The sequence below is a fragment of the Vanellus vanellus genome, assembly GCF_965231255.1.
Source record: "Vanellus vanellus genome assembly, chromosome: 1".
NCBI lineage: Eukaryota > Metazoa > Chordata > Aves > Charadriiformes > Charadriidae > Vanellus > Vanellus vanellus.
The window spans coordinates 91,806,058-91,824,908 of record NC_138905.1 but is presented as its reverse complement, the minus strand read 5'-3'; the positions used below and the strand labels follow the sequence as shown (position 1 = coordinate 91,824,908).

The 18,851-nt window shown below is 46.8% G+C and overlaps 1 protein-coding gene across 1 annotated transcript in view; it reads right to left on the bottom strand.

Annotated features, from left to right (window-relative positions):
• The window catches only part of IGSF11 (immunoglobulin superfamily member 11), a gene marked incomplete at both ends in the record, with an annotated part of 105,841 nt that extends 90,822 nt beyond the window's left edge, over positions 1–15,019 (bottom strand). The window contains one exon of the mRNA XM_082497537.1: positions 14,947–15,019. Coding sequence (XP_082353663.1) covers positions 14,947–15,019 — 73 coding nt within the window. The remainder of the gene's footprint in view (positions 1–14,946) is intronic.
• Between the last annotated feature and the right edge of the window lie 3,832 nt (positions 15,020–18,851).

Below are 18,851 nucleotides of genomic sequence, written 5' to 3'. Positions count from 1 at the left end.
TTGCAAGTCAGCAGGAACAGTCACTCTTCTTCATACAAAAGTCACTGTCAACTTCTGCAGCAGCCTCCCACACATCATCCATCACCTAGAGATGGCTTTTTATCTTCCCAGATTCCCAGACCACACTGGCCTGAGCTGTCTATGGTCTTCTGCTAGCTACTCCACTCAATATGCCCATGGGCATCGTGGCCCACAAACAATTGTTTCCTTGGGACGTGAGGCCCCTACACCCATCCCTCCCCTGCCAGAAGAGTAAAGGCCTCAAAGATGTTGCTTTTATTTCCATAAGGTTCATTAAATGAGGTGAGCAGGTGAGACAGTCACTGCTTGGGGGAAAGACCAGGCCACGCTCAACCCTTTGCTAGACACAAGAGACCCCACACAGGTCATCCTGAAGGCACGATTGGAAAGGAGATGAGGTCTCACTGGTTCACAGATCCACAGAACTAGTTATTTAGCTCTGTTTTTCAGGCAGGCCAACAAAACACCATCTGTGTTACAGAGCTGAGGGGTACCTCACATAACTTCAGAAGCTGCTTTCAACAATGTGTAGCCTCCAAAAGACGCACAGAGTAATGTAGACCTTTCCGGGTTTATCTTGTTATGACAGCCCTTTAAGATGCTAAAGTGACTGATACCTATTCCTCGCAGACCCAGCAAAAGTTCTCCTCTCTGTGAGGGTCACTTCTGTCAAGCATTATTCAATATTTCTGAGTTAACTTTTTATTTAGAGAGCTGATGAGCCAATAAAAGCACATGGTAAAATATTCTGAAACCTGAGAAATCTTGACAGATGAAGATAAAAGATAAAATAGTAAGTAAAACTAATGGCTGGAGTTTTGGTTTTTTTCAATTCTTCATGTTCTTTCCCCCAACATTTAAGGGGGAAAAAGCACAGAACGATACGTGTGGGAAACTTCAGATGAAGTGTCACGGATTTGATAAAATCAGAAATACTGCAAGCTAGTGTAATATTTATATCATCGCCTCCCCCCCACCATCTGAAAGATGCACTACCCCATAACTGCAGATGAGGAAACAAAATTCTTTCCTACGTTCAGTTTCATGAAAGATAAGTTTGCTTTGTTCTATATTTTAGGCCCTAATTCAGCAAACCGCTTAAACATATGCTGAAGTTCATCACTTGCCACTCCACCACACGCATCTACTCAAGAATATGCCTGAAGTCAAGCATATGCGCAGCACACTGCTGACTGTGGACCTTATATCTTTCTGTTCATTTCTGCAACTCTTCTAATTTAGTGATGTGAATGTTCAAGGAATTAACACATTTTAAGCAATTTTAGCACACGCTGGCAAAAGTGGAATTTGAACTTGCCTATCCACATGAATAATCTAACTATTAAAAAGTCATAGCTAATTCTTGATACTTTTCAGAAACAGCTTAATTCTAACAATTACTTTAAGATGTCAGGATAGTGAAATACTATGGCGTGAACTTCTGCCCTGTATCAGTGCCAAACAACCAAACCTGGAGTTGAAATACTGCTCCCCCACAAACAAAACAGAAAAAAAAAAAAACACGCATAAGCATGCAGTATGTCAAATATTATTTGTGGAAGCTATTCAGTAAGTAATTTCAAATAAGTAAAATGCAAAGAAACCACAGGGTGTTCACAAACAATTTGCAAATAGAAATGGAAGAGGAATTCATTAAATAAATTATTTGCTATAAATTATTCACCTACCTCTAATCTTACTACCACTTAGACTATAAAATTCATGCCATAAAAGATACAGGATACATAACAAGGCATCATTAACTTATGCATTTCCCAGTGCTGCTTTATTTTGACTGTCCGGTTATATTATTGCATTAAGACAGCCTTTTTTGTTTAATGTACTTTGAGTGTAATACATATTTGTTATAAAAGCTGAGCTAAGGAGACCTGGTCTGATTTTAGACTGTGATTTGCTTTTGAGTTCCGAGGCTGAATAACTCTTCAAATCTGAGAGAAGAATCCAAGCTGTTCTCTGAGAAAAAAAAAAGGGGGAAATCTTACACAATTGGCTAATTTCATGAGATTTCTACGATTTGTGTTCATTTCACATAAATACACAGTGAGGAGCAGGCATTTTTTTGTGTCCATCAAGCCACACAGTGTACATTTTCATAAAGGTGAGAGATGCAGGAGGCATGCGTCAGAGAGCCAAGGGGTGAGGGGGAGCTAGGAGCAGATCACGGGCAGGGGATGGCAGTGGCTCTCTGGGACCCACTGGCTCTGCACCGCATCACAGGGTCAGCAGCATCCCCACCTGCGTCACTTTTCCCCTCCTGCAGCCGCAAGACAAGCTGCCAGCTGTGCCCTGGCTATATGGCCAGAGGAAGAAAACCCAGAAAGAAACTTAAAATACAGTATACAATTCTTTTTAGCCATGAAAACAAAATCCCCAAAAGGGTTCTTACTCATAACCAAGGATGAAGGCAGCTTTTTCTTCTTGTTTGTGTCCTGACTTGTCCTTAGTGACAGCCATACTCCACTACTTGTTTGGTCTCTCAGCAGTTGTTTTTGGTTTGTTTTTTTTTTTTTTTTATACCATATTTGTTTACTTTTAATTAAAATTATGATGATAGTCATTGAATTTCTCTGTCAAAAACTGATGCAAACTGTGGTTATTTGGTTATAGAGGAAGAGAGTGAAAAAAGGTTCTTGCAGTTGTGAAAATAATCTCCCCGTCATCTCCAGAGTGAATGCTATCACTGCTGTTGGCAACGGGTTGCAATTAAATGCTACACCTCATCACCCATACACATTTTTACTCCTTGGAAATGAAAGAAAAGTTGGTTTTGCGGAGCTTCATCATCCTGGACTGACTCGTAGCAGACTTAGTCCTTGGCCCGGTGGATGTCAGGTGCATTTATCATGCCCCAGCACAGCGCAGAGTAGCTACACACAGGGTTATTACACACTACTATTTCCACAGTTCTTACAAGTGCTTTAAAAGACCCTCAGCACAGGGCCAGAGGATGCAAAGGGCACAGGGTCCACTCACATCGGAGACTTCTTGAAGACTGCAGTCCCAGATCCTGACCCACAGCCCTTAAAGGCTAGATAAGCTTTATCATGGCACTTGCTACATCAAACACGGGGAGAATAGCCATGGCACTGCTGACAGGACTGCTTCCTCTCCTTGCTTATTTTCAACATAAATTCACGTCAGCTAGGCTGTTTAAAAGCAACCTGAGGGAATTGAGTGCTTAATTCCCATAGGTACCTTATAAAATCCCAACTGTAACAGACAATGCTCTATTTTTTTTCATTTCTACAGTGAAGCCACAGCACGGGTAGAGACCAGATAGGGAGGAAAGACTGCATTTGGCCAGATGGAGACTAAGGTTCCCTTGAGCAACGAAGACAACCCTTCAAAAGGCAGGAGGACCAGATCCACTGTTTTCTCTCTAGCAGTGCCCTGGCCAGCACATCTCCACCATCCACGGCAAAACTCACACAGAAACACAAACTGAAGGCAGGCCAGTTGTGCAGCAGCCCGTCCTGAGCCTCTCAAGCCAAGCCAGAAACCTAAGCTAACCCCGGCTGATCTCACAGCAGAACCCAGTGGAGCAAGGTGTCCCCAAGCCACCGATGGCTTAAGATTGCCACCAGCGTCACAGACTGCACCCAGTATGTGAACAGACAGCGAGACAGAGGCAAGGAGGACAGACGTCACGCACATGCTCTCCCCTCCCCAGTGCCCCCAGGACCACCTCTCCACTGGTCCCATGCATGACTTTCATTGTGGAGGTGGCAAAGGCAATGATTTGAGAAGAACCACTTTCAATTCAGTCACTGCAGTTTTTCTTTAAAGACTCAAAATCAATAATAATCCAGAAGCCACTGCCATGAAAACTCCAGAGGGAAAGTATTCAGCAGGCCACTGACTAAATCAGTGGGACGGCAACATGCTCCCGTGGGAAGGCACAGGGCTGGCAGTCAGGAGTTGCAGGCTCCAGCCCCAGGTTGGCCATCCGAATCCTGCATGACCGTGGACAAGGCACTTCCCACCTCTGGGCCTCAGTTTTCCCATTGGCTGCATGATGATCTATATAACATGGCTGTTACCTTAGTCAGTGAAGAGAAAGATTATATGAAGATTAGCATTAAAAATGTGAGTGGGTGGAGCACAGCACAGATATGAAAGGTTCTGAAAAATACACGGGCCTCCGTCTTCATGCTCCTCATCTCCTTCTACAAAGTGGTCACTCAAAGCAAAAATAATATACTCTTCCACAAAAGCAGTACATATCAGACACACATATATTTGGATCACTGTGCAAACAATTATCAACTTTTGTCCAAGGCAGAAAAATGGTACCCTGTGCTACAGGGCAGGAGAAAAACAATGATGTCCGAAATCAGCCTAGACCAAGAAAAAGGAAAGGATCCAAACATCTGGGACAGACTCCGCGGTGGTATACACACTGGTGCTAACCTCGATCAAGAAGGTCAGGAGCAAATGGCAAAGCTCTCATGAACCTGAAGGGGAGGTCCATCAGGTGCTATACGTATATAGAACAAGCACTCATCTTCCTGCATGTCAAACAACTCCCTTCAAACCCCTAAACAAACAGCAGGACACTGCAGCAGAAGCAGCCCTCAGGAAGGACAAGACGAAACACCTTTTCAGTCATTTTATTTTGCAGCATTTTTGGCTTACTAAGCTATTCCCCTTGGCTGACTGGGGGTGCCACACGCTCCTTTTCCTCACCCAGGAGACACCAATCTATCACTAGGGCCACTTACTTGTCCCTGACCCCAATCATGTGTTTTCTACCCCTTCTGCTTGCACAGAGCATGGAAATGGCAGCACAGACACCCACTGGCAGCAGGTGGGAATGGACCCTGCATCTCCTAGCCCCCAGAGCTCCCAGTGAAAAGAAAGGAAAAAGGAAAAAAAAAAAAAAAAAAGAAGAGCTCCCCCTTCCCCTCTCTAGCACTTGACTTCTCCCTTACATGCATAGCATCACTGCTGCTGAATTGCAGCCTCAGAAAAAAAGGAAAGAAAGAGGCCCGAAAGTCAGCCAGGAAACCCACCGTCCATTGGCTTTCCTCCACGCGAGGCGAGCGGGCTCCTTCTGCTGCAGTGACTTGGCAAGCACACCTCGCTCTGACTCAGCACCTCGCCGGCACCTCCTGTCAATTATTCCCACAAACTGCTGACGCCGGAAGGGCTATTTGCAATTAGGATGCAACACAAGCCGGTGGTGTCTGTGGGATGCCTCAGCTCCCCTCCTTCACCTGCAGCGGTCCCCTTCACTTCAGCCCTCTGGCTCAGGGCTGGAGCTCCCAGGGAGGGTGCAGGGGGTGGGGGTTAGTGAAAGAGGGCTGGAGGATGGGGGCCAGGGTGGGTGGGGGAAGTGTTCTCGCGTTGTACCTGTTCTGTGAATAAACAGACAACTGCCATCAATGTGGCAGCCGAAATGCAGTCTTAAAAAAAAAAAAAAAAAAAAAAGGCAAAAAAAAAAAAGGCAGCCACTGGGAACAGGGATGAGAGCAGCAAGAACAGATGAGACTACGCAAAAAAAGCTACTGAAGAACTGACACAGAGCATTCCCCAAAGAACAAGCAAAATGCAGCCTTGCTGCAACTCCATGCAGCTCAGAAACACAAGCCTACACTCCGTGTCTACGGCATTTTCAGCACAGCAGAGGGAGGCGCTGATTGCGGATGAGTCCCGTAATAGGGGCCCAGGGCACACCAGCTGTTTCAGGGGCAAAAGAAAGGGCTGCCCTTGACGAGCCAAGGACATGACGATTCTGCAGACAGACTGAGGCTATTCTGTCCCTCTGCCAAGTAGCCAAGGTCCTCTCAACCTCTCCAAGTCACTAGCTCCCAACACACAGCCAGAAAGCCAAGCAGGCTTGCAGCCCAGCAGCTCCACAACCTACGGAGATGATCAGACATCAAACCATGTCAAACAACAAAGTTCAAACACATGCTCAGCTATGGAAGCAGCCCAGTGGCCACACAAGCCCAGCAGCACCCTGCAGAAGTCCTCCAGCACCTTGTCTCACAGGGCTTCACTAGAACAGGGTCTGCCACCCACCCCTTTCTCTTTCCCCAGGGGTCACAGGGGGTTTCAGGCCCCCCTCACTGGCACAGGCGGTGAGAGGCAGCAGAGCAAGCGATGCAGAGGAGCAGGGGGGACCCAGAGCATTACCTGCAGGAGCACGCAGGGACCTTTTAAGCAAGAAGCAGGACTGTATTTTCTGAGATATCGCTTCACAAACAAACATATCATAGGGTGTGGCTGATGCTGATAGACCCCACCGGAACACGAGTCAGTGTAGGTGGGCATGAAGCTGGAGCAAAAGGTTCCAGGGAGCGCTCAGGGTTTGATGCTGAAGCCTGCAGCGAATTGTTCCCTACCGCATGATGCAACAACCACTTTATACAGTGCAGGAAAGGGGTGAAATAGCCATGCTGAGCAACAATTAAAGTGTCCGGCACGTCTCATAGTCTGTGGTCCCACAGCTGCAGAATTCATCACAGAGTAATGTCCTGCCTGGAAATCCAGAGAAGATAGAAGGGCAGAGACAACAAACTGCAAGATGAGTAATGCACAGATCCCATCTAGATAGCCAAGGCTGAAGAGAGAGAAAAGTTAACTAAAAACCAAATCTCACTACAGCAAGCTGGATTTACCAATGGCCACCTGATCAGGACGGCAATATCTACTGCACGATGCAGAGGGAAAGCAAAGGAACAACAAAGTCAAAGAAACCGGCAAAAGAATGGTGACTTCAGCAACATGTGCAGGAATTAGCTAGGTGTCACAGCGGGTTACAATTTTGCAGTGTCTTAAAGAGCGTAGGTAGGGCTTGGAACAGCCAGTCCCGGGGCACTCAGAAGCTGAAACACTGCAACCGATGCAGAGAGCAACCTGAGTCACAAAGTAACAGGGGCTGCTACATAATCAAATTTAACATCCCTGTAGGAAAAACAGCATCAGAACTTTGCCTCACACCTCTTACGCAATTACAAGCGAAATGGTCAAAACACCCTAACTCCAAAAGCAGGGAAATTAAAGTTGTTACGCTCTGTATGGTGGTTCATTGAAGTAATCTCAGCATCATCACTGAAAAGGTACTTGGTGCCCCTGAACAAAGCAAAACAAAAAAATAAAAATGCTGAGAAGCAAGAAAGCACATTGTGTGGTCAAACAAAAGGAACAAGACGCCATTCAGTCTAAGCAGTTGCTTCATAAGATGGCTGGAAGGGCTGAGAACAAAACTGAAGGCCAAATATCAAAAGTCAAAAAACCAAACAATCATTTCAGTATATTCAAAGGACAAGTCCAGAACTGCTGAGCAGCAGGAGAATGACATTTCTCAAGCGGCTGGGCTGCTAGCAAAGACATGCAAGCTCTTGCTAAGTCAGGTGTTTCTTGAAGTTAGCAGTGCTTTCCTTAAGAGGGTACAGGCTAACCCTGGGAGTTGGAGCAGGGATCAGTTAAAGCGGTCAAATTCCCTGTGCCCCTAAAAGTACACAGCAGGAGACAAAGCAGCTTGATCTCTGCTCAGAGGAACTTGTGCTCCTTCAATCCGCTCACATTTTGGAAGGAAAATGACAGGACTAAGTGGTTAATTTTCAGTCACTTCAAAGCGCGCCTGCTAAACCATTCTGGGCAGGATGCAAGTTCGGTGCCAGCGCCGTCCCCTGCTTGCCTGGGGTGGGAGACCCCCTCCCTTACCTCCCACCCCCCAGCGGGGTTCATGCCACCCAAGTTCAGGCTACTGCCCCACCATTTGGTGCCCAAGCTCGGAGGTGCGGGACCCCCTCTCCCCCTGCCCTTGCTCTAGCCCCGATTACAAGGGATTACCCCCAGGTTTCATACCAGCTCTGGGGTGGTTTAATCTATTCCTTAATATCTGGAAGAGATACAGGGAGCTGGCAAAGTGATTTGGGCTGGCTGAGACAAAAGAAGATTGAGAGAGACTTCCAAGGGATCTGACAAAGCTCGACAAGTGGGCAGCATAATGCAAGATGAAATTCAACATTACCAAACGGACAGTAATAAGAACTTGAGAGAATAATCTGAACTACTCATATACCAGGGGGCTCTAATTCAAATGTAATCACTTGAGGAAAATATCTTGGTATCACTGTGAACGGCTCAATGAAAACATCTGTTCAACATACAATGGTGGTCAAAAAAGCAAGCAAGCTGTTAGGATGTCTAAAGGCGGAGGCTGAAAAGGATGCTGGAAGTATTAAAATGCCACTGTGAACACTGACAGTACACCCTCAGTTGGAATTGCTGTGGTTACTTCTGGATGGCACACCTGAAAATACAGAAGGCACAGAGAATTTTCATCATGCGCCAATCAATAAGGCCTACTGGTCAAGCACGGTTAAAATTGGGACAATTTTAAAATTGGGAGCTAGATAGAAAGAAATTATCAAACGGATAGGAAGTGAACACGGCGCTTCTATGTTTTTTTTTTGGGGGGGGGGGTGTTTTTTTTTTTTTAAAGAAAGACAAAAGGTTGTTCAATACAACTGAAGAGCAGTAAATGTGACCATACATAAGGTTTCTGTTTCTACTTTTTCTGCTTATTCTAAACACAGCCCATAATTAACTACCAGGAATTATTAGCCCATGTTATTGTAAAGTCAAGAGCTCAGCAGAAATCACAGAGGCCTGTACATTTATAAGGATACTGGGAACATCGATAGATATGTCAGGTAAAATGAAAAAAAAAAAAAAAAAAAGAAGAAGAAGAAGAAAAAAAGGAAAAGAAAAAGCATAGCAGCACTACACCCTCATGCTTCCAGGCATTAGCCAACTTCTAATTAACAGGGATTAGGAAGTAATCTCCCCAGTGGGCATGCAGAGAGGGTGTAGCAACCCACTTGCTCCTGGCAGACGCCGCTTATACTGCCTGGCAGGGGAAAGAGCTGAACCCGGGCAGCCCACCCGCAGCCCCTGCCCTGTGGGAGGCTGAGGTCTGGGTCTCCAGGGGACTGTACACCAGCCCCACGCTAACTGAAGAGGCTGCAAGGTGGGGGGGGAGGGCTCGGTTACCCCAGCTCAACCTCGCTCCTGGCGAATGGGGGAAGTTTTGCCTCTGTCGCTTTGCAAGCTGAGGAGGCTTCCCGGAGGAAAGGAGAGGGGATGGACATGTTATTCAGTCCGCGCTGGTAGAAGGAATGCATATGACTTAGTTCATTTTATGGCAAGGAAGTGGAGCGTGGGCACCTCCTGAAATTAAGAGAAAATTGGCTTGAGTGGGCTAGAGCAGCATGTACACCGACCTCCTCCTGGGGCAACCTGTAGCACTGACATGGCACCAGACTCCTCTTTGCTAAACGTTTGGTACCAATTGCTCCCTGTGGGGGTTTCGGCACCCCCCGTTGGAGCATCCAGAGTCGGCCATGCCGCTGCAGACCAGAGGTACGACCTGGCCCAGCGCTGCTTAGACAGGTCGCTGCAGAAACACACCAGGCGTTGTAAACAGTGAGTCCTGTCGTGTCCCTCCCTCCCCCCAGTGACATTCCTGGCTTCAGCATTTTGAGTAAAACTGAAGCCCAGATGTAACCAAGTGGAGTTCAGACTTCAGCTTTCTCCTGCTGATGCTTGTGAAACACAATCTAGCTCATGTTCTCACAGCTAGGTTGACTCGTGAGGATGTGAGGAAAAAAAAAAATGCACAAGGTTTTATCCCTAAGTAAGCAATCTGATCAACCTAATACTGAAATTACACTTGAAATTAACTTCATGCAGGTATGCAAATGCACGAGTACTGCTGTGCTGCCAGGAGGAGAGCTGTGGCTCTGCAAGCGCACGAGTGATAAGAGGCTGAGCTCGATCTGCTTGTCCTGTTCTGATTTCTCCAGCGACTGCTCCAGAAGGGTAAACATAGATTAACAAGGAGGCTGTATTTCTTAAATAAAAACTTGTCTCGTTTCATACACCATATTCTGCTTCTTTTGGTGCAAATAGTGTTCTACAGCATGACAAATAAGGAAAGGACACGGACAATGCACATGGTGTTTGCATACGGGTGTCACGATGGCAAAAATAGTGGACAGGGACTGTGCACAGCTACCACCAATTGCTGCAAGTTGGGTTTTATCACTGCTGTTTTTAAATGCCTGGTAGAAATAAAAAACAGCAACCACTAAGACTTTTACTGTAGGTACTTCCCCTAAACCAAATCTTACCAAATGTGGGATCTTTTGTAAAATCATAACTGTGTTTCAAAAGAAACACAGGGAAAAGTTGTCAGAGATACAGAAATATCCAATTTAAGCATCTTTAGGATGCAAAGTTTTGACTTTTCACATCAAAGTATCTTTTTGTTTAGGCTATTTTTCTGTGTTATAATAATACAATTTCTCAAAGAAACACAATACTTGTTGTCCTAAGATGGAATCCCTCTCAAAAAATTTCCTTTCAAAACCGTCACAGCATTTAACTTTTATTTCCATTCAGAATGAAACCAAATTCCTTAATTCTGATGAAACCGAGCATTTGTCCTTAGCCCAGCTCAAGCAATGAAAAAAAAAGGCAGAAGCCAGAATGGACACAAGTGACCTCCAAAACCAAAGAGATGAAACCATTTAAGAAAAACAAAACAAAACAAAACAAAGCAAAGCAAAACAAAACAAAACAAAACAAAAACAAACAAAAAAAAAAACCAACAAAACAAAGACCCAAACCAAACCAAACCCCACATCATTTGACTGTGCATAATTAATAATAGTGTGTTTTCTCCCTGATGCATAAGACGTGAGACATTTGTGGGGTGGTATATGACTAGGAGCCCTGTAATTGTCCCTGCTGGAAAGGAGAGGCTGGGCAGATGCCCTACCTGACAGCAAGCAAATCATTTCATCTCTGTACGCTTCAGTTTTCCACGCTATAAATCAAACTGACTGCTCTCACAAAGTAAGTTTGGAGACTCTCAATTAGTTAATGTTTGTAAATGACTGTGCAAACACAAGGTAGTATTAACCAGGGAACTGTCTTTGTTACACTACTGTCTGTTAAACAACCAGGAGCTAAATTTCTCTCTGAACATTTACAAAAGGGAAGGCAGAGCATTAATGCTCCACAAGGAGAAAACCACAAAGAACAGATTTTCAGTGCATGCACTTCTCCTTGAAACAAACTGTGTTAAAAGCACTTTACTTAAAAAGCACAATGATAGGAGCATCCCGCTAAATATAGATGACTCACCACAATTTAGTAGTGAAAAAAAAGTACCATTACAGTATTGCTTAACCTGCTGCATAAATTTAAGCATTCTCCTGTGGTTACAGTTTGGACCAAGACACTCAAGACTACTACCAGCACCTGCTGACCTTCAGTGGGTCACAAAGCCTCTCTGAGCCTCACTTTCTCCATCTGTACTATCAGTATAATAATAAAAACATATCTCCCCAATGAAGGCAGGAAAAATGATTTCTAAGTTTCTTAATGAGTTGTTTATACCGTACTTTGTATGTCTACATTACTACTGAGCAGCTAAATATAGCCGTTCTCGAGGCACTTCGAGATCCCTCGGAGAAGGGAATCTTACAAAAGAAAATTGGGCTTTACACAGTACTGAAGTATCTAAAGAATACTAAAGAATCAGTTTCCAAAATAAGGGAAGGATGCCCGCTTCAGAGACACAAGAAGTAGTTAATGCATCTGTGCCTACCGCTGGAGACCAAGGTCAGGTCGCGAGCAAAATGATTTATCTACATGTCACAAAATCACACAGCTTGACACAAATGGCAATCTGTTCCAAAACAAAACAAAACAAAACAAAATAAAATGCATAAGCATGGAAAAGCGAGGGACTGCCACGGTCCTCTCTTGCTAGGGCTGAAGACCTGGTGCAGGGCTGGGAAGGGTATGTGGGCTAGCACAAGGGTGCCGCAAGGCCAAAACTTAAACGCTCAGTCTCAGCTGCGATAATCTCAGACCGGCAGAAGGGTGACTTCAGGTGAGGACTGGAAAAACCAACCTGGGTGAAAAGTTGCGGATCAGCTGTTGCATTGATGCAATACTGCCAGGCACGCGCGCGCACACACACACACACCCCCACACAACCCCCTACCCCGATCTTGCAAGATCCAGCTGACCCTAACCCGCTGACATCTCACCTGTTGCAATACTATGTCACAGGATCCCAACACCGTGCAGTTAAAAAAAAAAAACAACAGTTGGTTCTGCAGTTTAGCTGTACCCGATGTGTGATTTCTAACACATTTGACGATTTGCAGCATGCTATTTCTGGCCACGCAGCAGAATTGATTTGCAATCACAGGTTTGGTTTCAAAGCTCTAAACAGAGTTCCCTGCTATCTTTCCTTTAGCTTCTCTAGGGATGCCAAAAAAATATTATTTCCACAAAAGTTATAATGTTCATTACGCTTTAGAGGGAAAACAGACACCGCTCCTGCCCCGGGTGCATTAAACACGGGTATTGTAGGCCCAAAGAAAGCAGTCAACTATCTCCGGTTAAAAAGAATCATTGCCGTTCTACAAATTGCAAAACAACGTAAGAAATTGGGACTAAAATACTTGATTGACATCTCACTGCAAAGTCTGACTATTTTATCATAGGCATAAAGTGTGAGAATGACAAAATGACCTCCAGGGGCCTTTTTCCCCACCACTTTTCATTTGTTTGTCATTAAGTATTTCTTCCATATAAACACGCTTACAGCTTCTGACCCTTTAACTTTTAAACTTTTCACCTTTCATTTAGGTATCACTTTGCATGTGACCCCATCATTTTTCTTCTCTATCCTTTAAACAAATCCAAAGCCTCTAAAAAGAAAAAAAAAAAATCTCTTCCTAACCAGACTTGGCAACCTAGAGCACTTACAGATCTTCTGCAAATGTTGTTTAGAAGAAACTCTCAATTTTATTTCAGCTTTCATGAGTGTATGTCTGTTCCTTATACCTCATCAGGGTTTTTTCTTTTCAAATTCAAGAATTGCCAAAAACATGGCGACACTGTGTAACACAGAAGTAAGAGCATACTACAGCTGTTTTCATCTACCACCATCTTCTGAAGACCTTTCCTAACGCAAAAATTAAAAACCAAGCTTAAGAAACAGGTGGTTCATTCAGGTAATCTTTAAGCCTTAAAAGAAAGTACAAGAAAAAGCGTTACACTATTGCAGATAAACGTTTCATGGAAAGGTGTGGGTTTGTGCCTCCATTGTCATTGACCCCACTGTCATTGTCCCCACATGCCCTCAGCCAAAAAAAAAGAAAATTAAATATTGAGTCAATCTTTTTGCCTAAAGAGATAATTAAATGCCCCTTTAATTTTCACCTTAAATCTGGTTACTGTTATATGTTTTTGCAGGGCTGTCACATAACAGGCACGCTTCATCACTTACATGCCCCTAACTGCAGGAGGCACAGTAACTTTCTAGACAGTTACACCTCTGCAATGTCTGCAGACAAAAAAATGTGGCATTGAGAACCTGAAAGTCATTGAACTCACTTTCCAAAGTGGGAAAAGTTCAAAAAGTAAACAAATGGCATGAAGCGTGAAACAGCTGAGATTGTTTCTTTCAATTAAATGCTAATAAACTCTTTTTTTTTTTCTATAATTCATTGCTTTAAAGTCAGCAGGTGCAATTTCCATTTAATGCATGCAACTCAGACTCCCAAATGTTTTCTGAGGATGGGGCTCAGGGTGCTTTTGGGGCTGAGGCATGTAGCAAAAGTTCACCTTGTCCACCACAAGACTTGTTTCTTGGCATGTCCTGGGCAGGGAGGAATGGCCTGCTGTGCCTCGCAGGGCAGTAGGAGCCAGGCACTGCTGCCCAAGCAACAGACTCCATCCAGATCCAGACTGCGAGGAATTTTCATCCAGACCTTGCTGAGATGTCCCTGGTATTCTTGTGGGAGAGCCTGTCATTTCTTACTGTCCTCCCGCTCTCTCGAGGGTCACTTGCAGCAGGTTTCCCAGTTCGGCAGCCGTGAAGGGGACCAGCAGCAGTGCCCAGCCGGCTCAGCAGAGCAGAGCTCTGCATCGCTCACTGCTGAGCAGCCCTCCACAAAAATACTTGGTGGACCTCTGCATAAATGAGCAGACCTTAGGAAAATTACCGTGCAGACCTCAGTAAAACATAACTGAGCAAGCCTGCTCCAAAGTTCAGCGTTACTTGAAAGAAGGCATAGCCACCTGATCAACAGATGAGTCCGAACATTTTTGCGCTTTGTAGTTTCTTCTGTTGCCCTTCTCGCGGCACCTCCAGCAATGCACTAAGTGATGTGAGTAGCATCCATCACACGCAACTTGTTCCCTCTCCACACAGAGGACAGGGGTACGCACCTTATTTCGGGAGGGCTTCTGGGAGTGGGAGGTGATGGAGTGGTTTGGGTCTCTCCATACCCCCTGGGATAGGCACTTGTTTTAGAGCCCAAGGAGCCTGCCGTGAGCCTGGGGGGAGAAGGAGGCAGAAGGAGGACCCCCGGGGGACAGAGAGGGCTCCGGGCAGCCTGTCACCATCCCTGCAGAAAGTTCCCTGCTGCCTCAGGGCCTGAGTTTCACCCCCCCCAGGTGAGCTTACCAAGGGGCTAGGCCCAGACAACTGAGCATGACATGAAGCAAGTTTCACAGCGCCGTAAGACAAAAAAATAAAAAAATAAAAAAAATATAACGATAGGAAGAAGGATGGTGCAGAAGGGGAGGCAGCAAAAGGAGCCGAGCGGAGCAGCGCTCCTTTCCCCACGCCTGCCTGCCTGCCTGCAAAAGCGCTCACCCGCCCGCCGCATTTCCGAGCATCACCGGCGGGACCGCAACCAAAAACTTCCCCACCGGCTCGGCGGACGGGGCATCGCCGTGGGGTCGGCGCCGGGGATGGGGCGGGCGGGTTCCCCGCCCGCCCCATCCCCGGCGCCGACCCCACGGCGATGCCCCGTCCGTGGGTACCGCGCCCCGCTCCTCCACCCGTGCAGCACTCACCTCGCAGGGCCAGGAGCGCGGCCAGGGCTACCGGCACCCACCTCCCGCCGCCACCGGGGCGCCGCCGAGTCATGCCGGGCCGGGCGAGGGGCGCAGAGCGGGCCGCCGAGCCCCTGCCTTCCCCCGCAGGTGCCGCCGCCGGTGGTGGTGCCGGTGCCGCCGCCGCTGTCGTCCCGGGACCGCCCGCTCCCGGCGAGGCTCCGCCGTGCCCCAAGCCCCGGTAGCCCGGGGAGGGCGGCAGGCGCGGCGGCCGGCCCGAGAGCGCAGCCTGGCGGCCCCGAGACGCCCCCGCAACCCGCCGGGCTGCGGCTGTCACCCCCCGCACGTCCCGTCCCGGCACACGGTGGCACATCCCACCACCTTCTTTCTCTGCGCGGGACACCCACAAATTGGGGGGTGTCCCCCCCGCGCCGCCAACCCGGTGCCGCTGCATCCCTAGGGATGCTACGCGGTCTAGGGTGAGGAGTGGCGGTCCGGCACAGGCTGGAGATTGCATCCCCCACACACAGCTTCTCCGTATCATCGCGGCAGCGTGGGGGCTTCTTCTCTCCAGGACCTGCCTACAGCTGCATGGAAGAAGAGGGTGGCAGCACACAGCAAATGATTTGGGATGAGCTGCATGGGACTGGGCGCTGCCGCAGCGCACGGTATAAACGCTGCCGGCTTGTTGTTCAAAGGTATGAGCCGCCCCAACTACGCTAGTCAAGAGAGTGGGAGCCATGAGTGTTCAGCACCCCTAAAAATGAGACCAAGATCTCACTGAAGGGAATAAGGCAGGTCTTGGAGTTGGGGCCCCGTAATACTACATAACACAAGAATCACCAAAGCGTTGTGTCATTTAGGGTCACAAGCGGTAATTGCAGTTCTTAAGGCTACACAGAAAAATCAATTGAAATCCAGCACACTAGACATCAAGCATGCATGCAGAGGGTGGGAAGGGAGGAAAGGAGGCCTTTACAAATTTAGGGCTGTCATCTGGGGCAAGGATCAAAGCAGACAGCTCGCACAGATCAACTTCGTCTCACATGCCCAGCTCCCTGTCCAAGTCTGACCACATTAGTCTTGCTTTGTGAAAATAAGCGGTTTGCTTAGGAAAGTCCTATCAATTCTGCAAAACTTATGATTGCTTTGTTCCCCTACTCCAAGTTTCCTCCCCACCAAAGCACAGCCATGCAACCTGTGCATCCTGCAGGCAGCCAATCCACCTTACAAAGCTTTTCCCTACCTCCTTCCCAGCCAGAGGCCCCGGGAGCATTCTCATGCCCAGCCTGCCCTTTTGATCAGCACCTGTCAGGTTTCTGCCTCCTCAGCTGCCTCAAAAGCTGCATTGACCCTTTATGTTGCTGCATTCCCACTGAGAAGGGGGGAGCTGCACCTGGGAGTGAGGAAGACAAGGAAAAGTGGCCAGGGTAGCAGAGCAGAAATGACGGTGCAACAGGAAAAAGGAAGGGGGAAACTGGCTACCCTCTTACCAGCTTAGGTTAAGCTCTGCTTTGCCCAGCATCAAGCTTTTGCACCCTTCTACCAGAAGACCAAGTAAAAATGTCACCCCAGCAGTCCAGGTTTACTGATTCTCTTGGTTCCAGGAAAAAAAAGCCACTAACTCTATTTATAAGGAGCAAGGGCTGACCTGCCCTTATCAGGCAGCAAAACTCCTGCTGACTTCTGTGCGGGCTGAGATGTCATTCGGTGAGGGGTGGTACAACGGAGTGAAAAGGCACTACATGGGGATTTGGGGGATGTAGCCCCAGTCTCTTTCCAGGTTTGTTGGGTGACTGCTGCACATCCTCAGGCATCAAACCTGACAATGTGGACAGCCTCCTAGGTCTAGCGCTCTTGCAAAATACCCTCCACTGCAGCCCTGCCATGGGCAGGAGGACTAAGAGATGGTTTTGCTCCATTAAGGAGCCAGTTCCTGGCAAAGGCTCGAGCAGCTGAAGCATAACACTTCAGAAGAGCACTGAAGGGAGAGTCACAGTCCAGCTGTTTCCCACGTTCTCTGGCAAATATGGGGACTGAATTTTTCTCAGGCTCCTTCAGACCACTACTCTTTCCTTCAGCTGACCTGCTGTATTTTTCATGTAGAAAAAGTGTAGAGGAACATGATGTTCTTATTGATCAGCAGCTGCTCCAGGAGACCTCCACCCTTGCGGATATGTGCAGCGACCACCTGGAGGAACGCAGTGGGTATGTCCACGCTCCTAACTACAATGAAAGCCCATGAATGTTTCTTGCCAAACATAACCTCCTTCAGCAAGTTCGGGGCAGAAAGCACAGAGCACACTGGGCACAGTGGCCTGCCACCACCCTTACTCCTTCAGGTAACTTCTGGGGATGAAAAGATGCAAAGACAAATCCAGTAAAACCAAGAAAAACTGCATATTTTCCCCAGGACTGCCGCACTGCTTTCCTGATCTGCCAAGACTTTCTTGACCTAATGGAAATAAGTGTGTTTTTTTAGTATAAGGACACACTGCATTTGGCAAATGCCATCTCAGCTCGCCTTGGACTGTTTCTTGCATCCTGCTGTGCATCAGCTGGCAGGTAAACAGCGAAGATCAGTTCGCCCTGTACAGTGGCTGAATTAATGTGCTTCCTAAAGAGCGCAGTGAGCATAAAGTGAGTCAAGAGCCTGGTGGTCAGAGAAAGCATTTATACCCAGAATGGACCCAGATGACTCTGTTTTGACCCAAGCTGGTAGGAGCAGGGGGTATTTTAATCACCTTTAGGATCTGGTCACCACAGCAGATACCGTGTCATACCTACATAACACAGTGACACAGCAAGTGACTTTAGCTGCTTCTTGCAGCAATTGCAAGAACAATCTGTGGCCCCGCTCCAGAAGGATGGAGCAGCCACAGGGAATAATAATCTTCAGATGCACCAGTCAGTACTCTCACCCTGGCTCCTTCTCCACCTCACCACCACTTCCAAAAATAGCTTGCAGATTGTACAGAAAGGACATGGACGAGGAGTTATTGTTCCTGGAACTGGGAATTTCTACTTGAGTTGCCCTTGAGCCTTCCCCAAAATATTAGGCTTACACCAACCACCTATTCGGTGAGCGCAGCACACTCTGGCTGGTTGGGTGCTAGAGCTACGAGCAGACATTATTTGCTGCTCCAGCAGTCTGTTTTCCCACCAGTGAGCGTCTACACCTCTTCCTTGGCACTGATGGAATAGCACATCTTGGACAGAGGAGATCTGTTTACAATGTCCGAAGCATCAGATGCTGGCAGGTGACCACTGCAGGACTCAGTTGTGTTACATTCCTCATAAGAACAGACATGGGATCCTTAAACTGAATGGCCAAGATATTAGCCAAGACTTCACATGCTAGGCTGGGCAAGGACAGAAAGAGAAAAAACTAAACCACTCCCATCCACTTTTTCTCTTGAAAGAATTATGATAAGTAATGCAATTCTCATGTCTTAGGGAAACACATCTTTCTGAATCAAATTTGAAACGAAGGCAGTTTTTTCCAGGATGATGCTTTTTGGTTTTTTTTCCTTAACATGGCTCTAAAAAAAAAAAAAAAAAAAACAGTGGGGATGCAGTTGGGTTCAAGAGCTGCAATAGATGCCAAGTCTTACATCACCTTTGCTGTCTCCCAGCTTGTTACTGGGTTATCTATTGCCAGATGGGAATGTATTGAAGGTGACATTGCTTACAAATTGATCAAAATCAGCTTCAGTGAAGTGTCCTTCCAAGATATAAAGAGATGGATAAAATTTACTCAGTTGATCATTAATAACTTCAGTCTGTGGAATTGGTTATCTCCTTTTGACAGAGGAAATAGAGTTTGCAGATTGAACTGGTTTAATCCTATCTGAGAAGAAATATGACAGACCTTCAGAGATACACCCAATTAACTACCTCTGTACCTTTTCAATAAAAAAAAAATA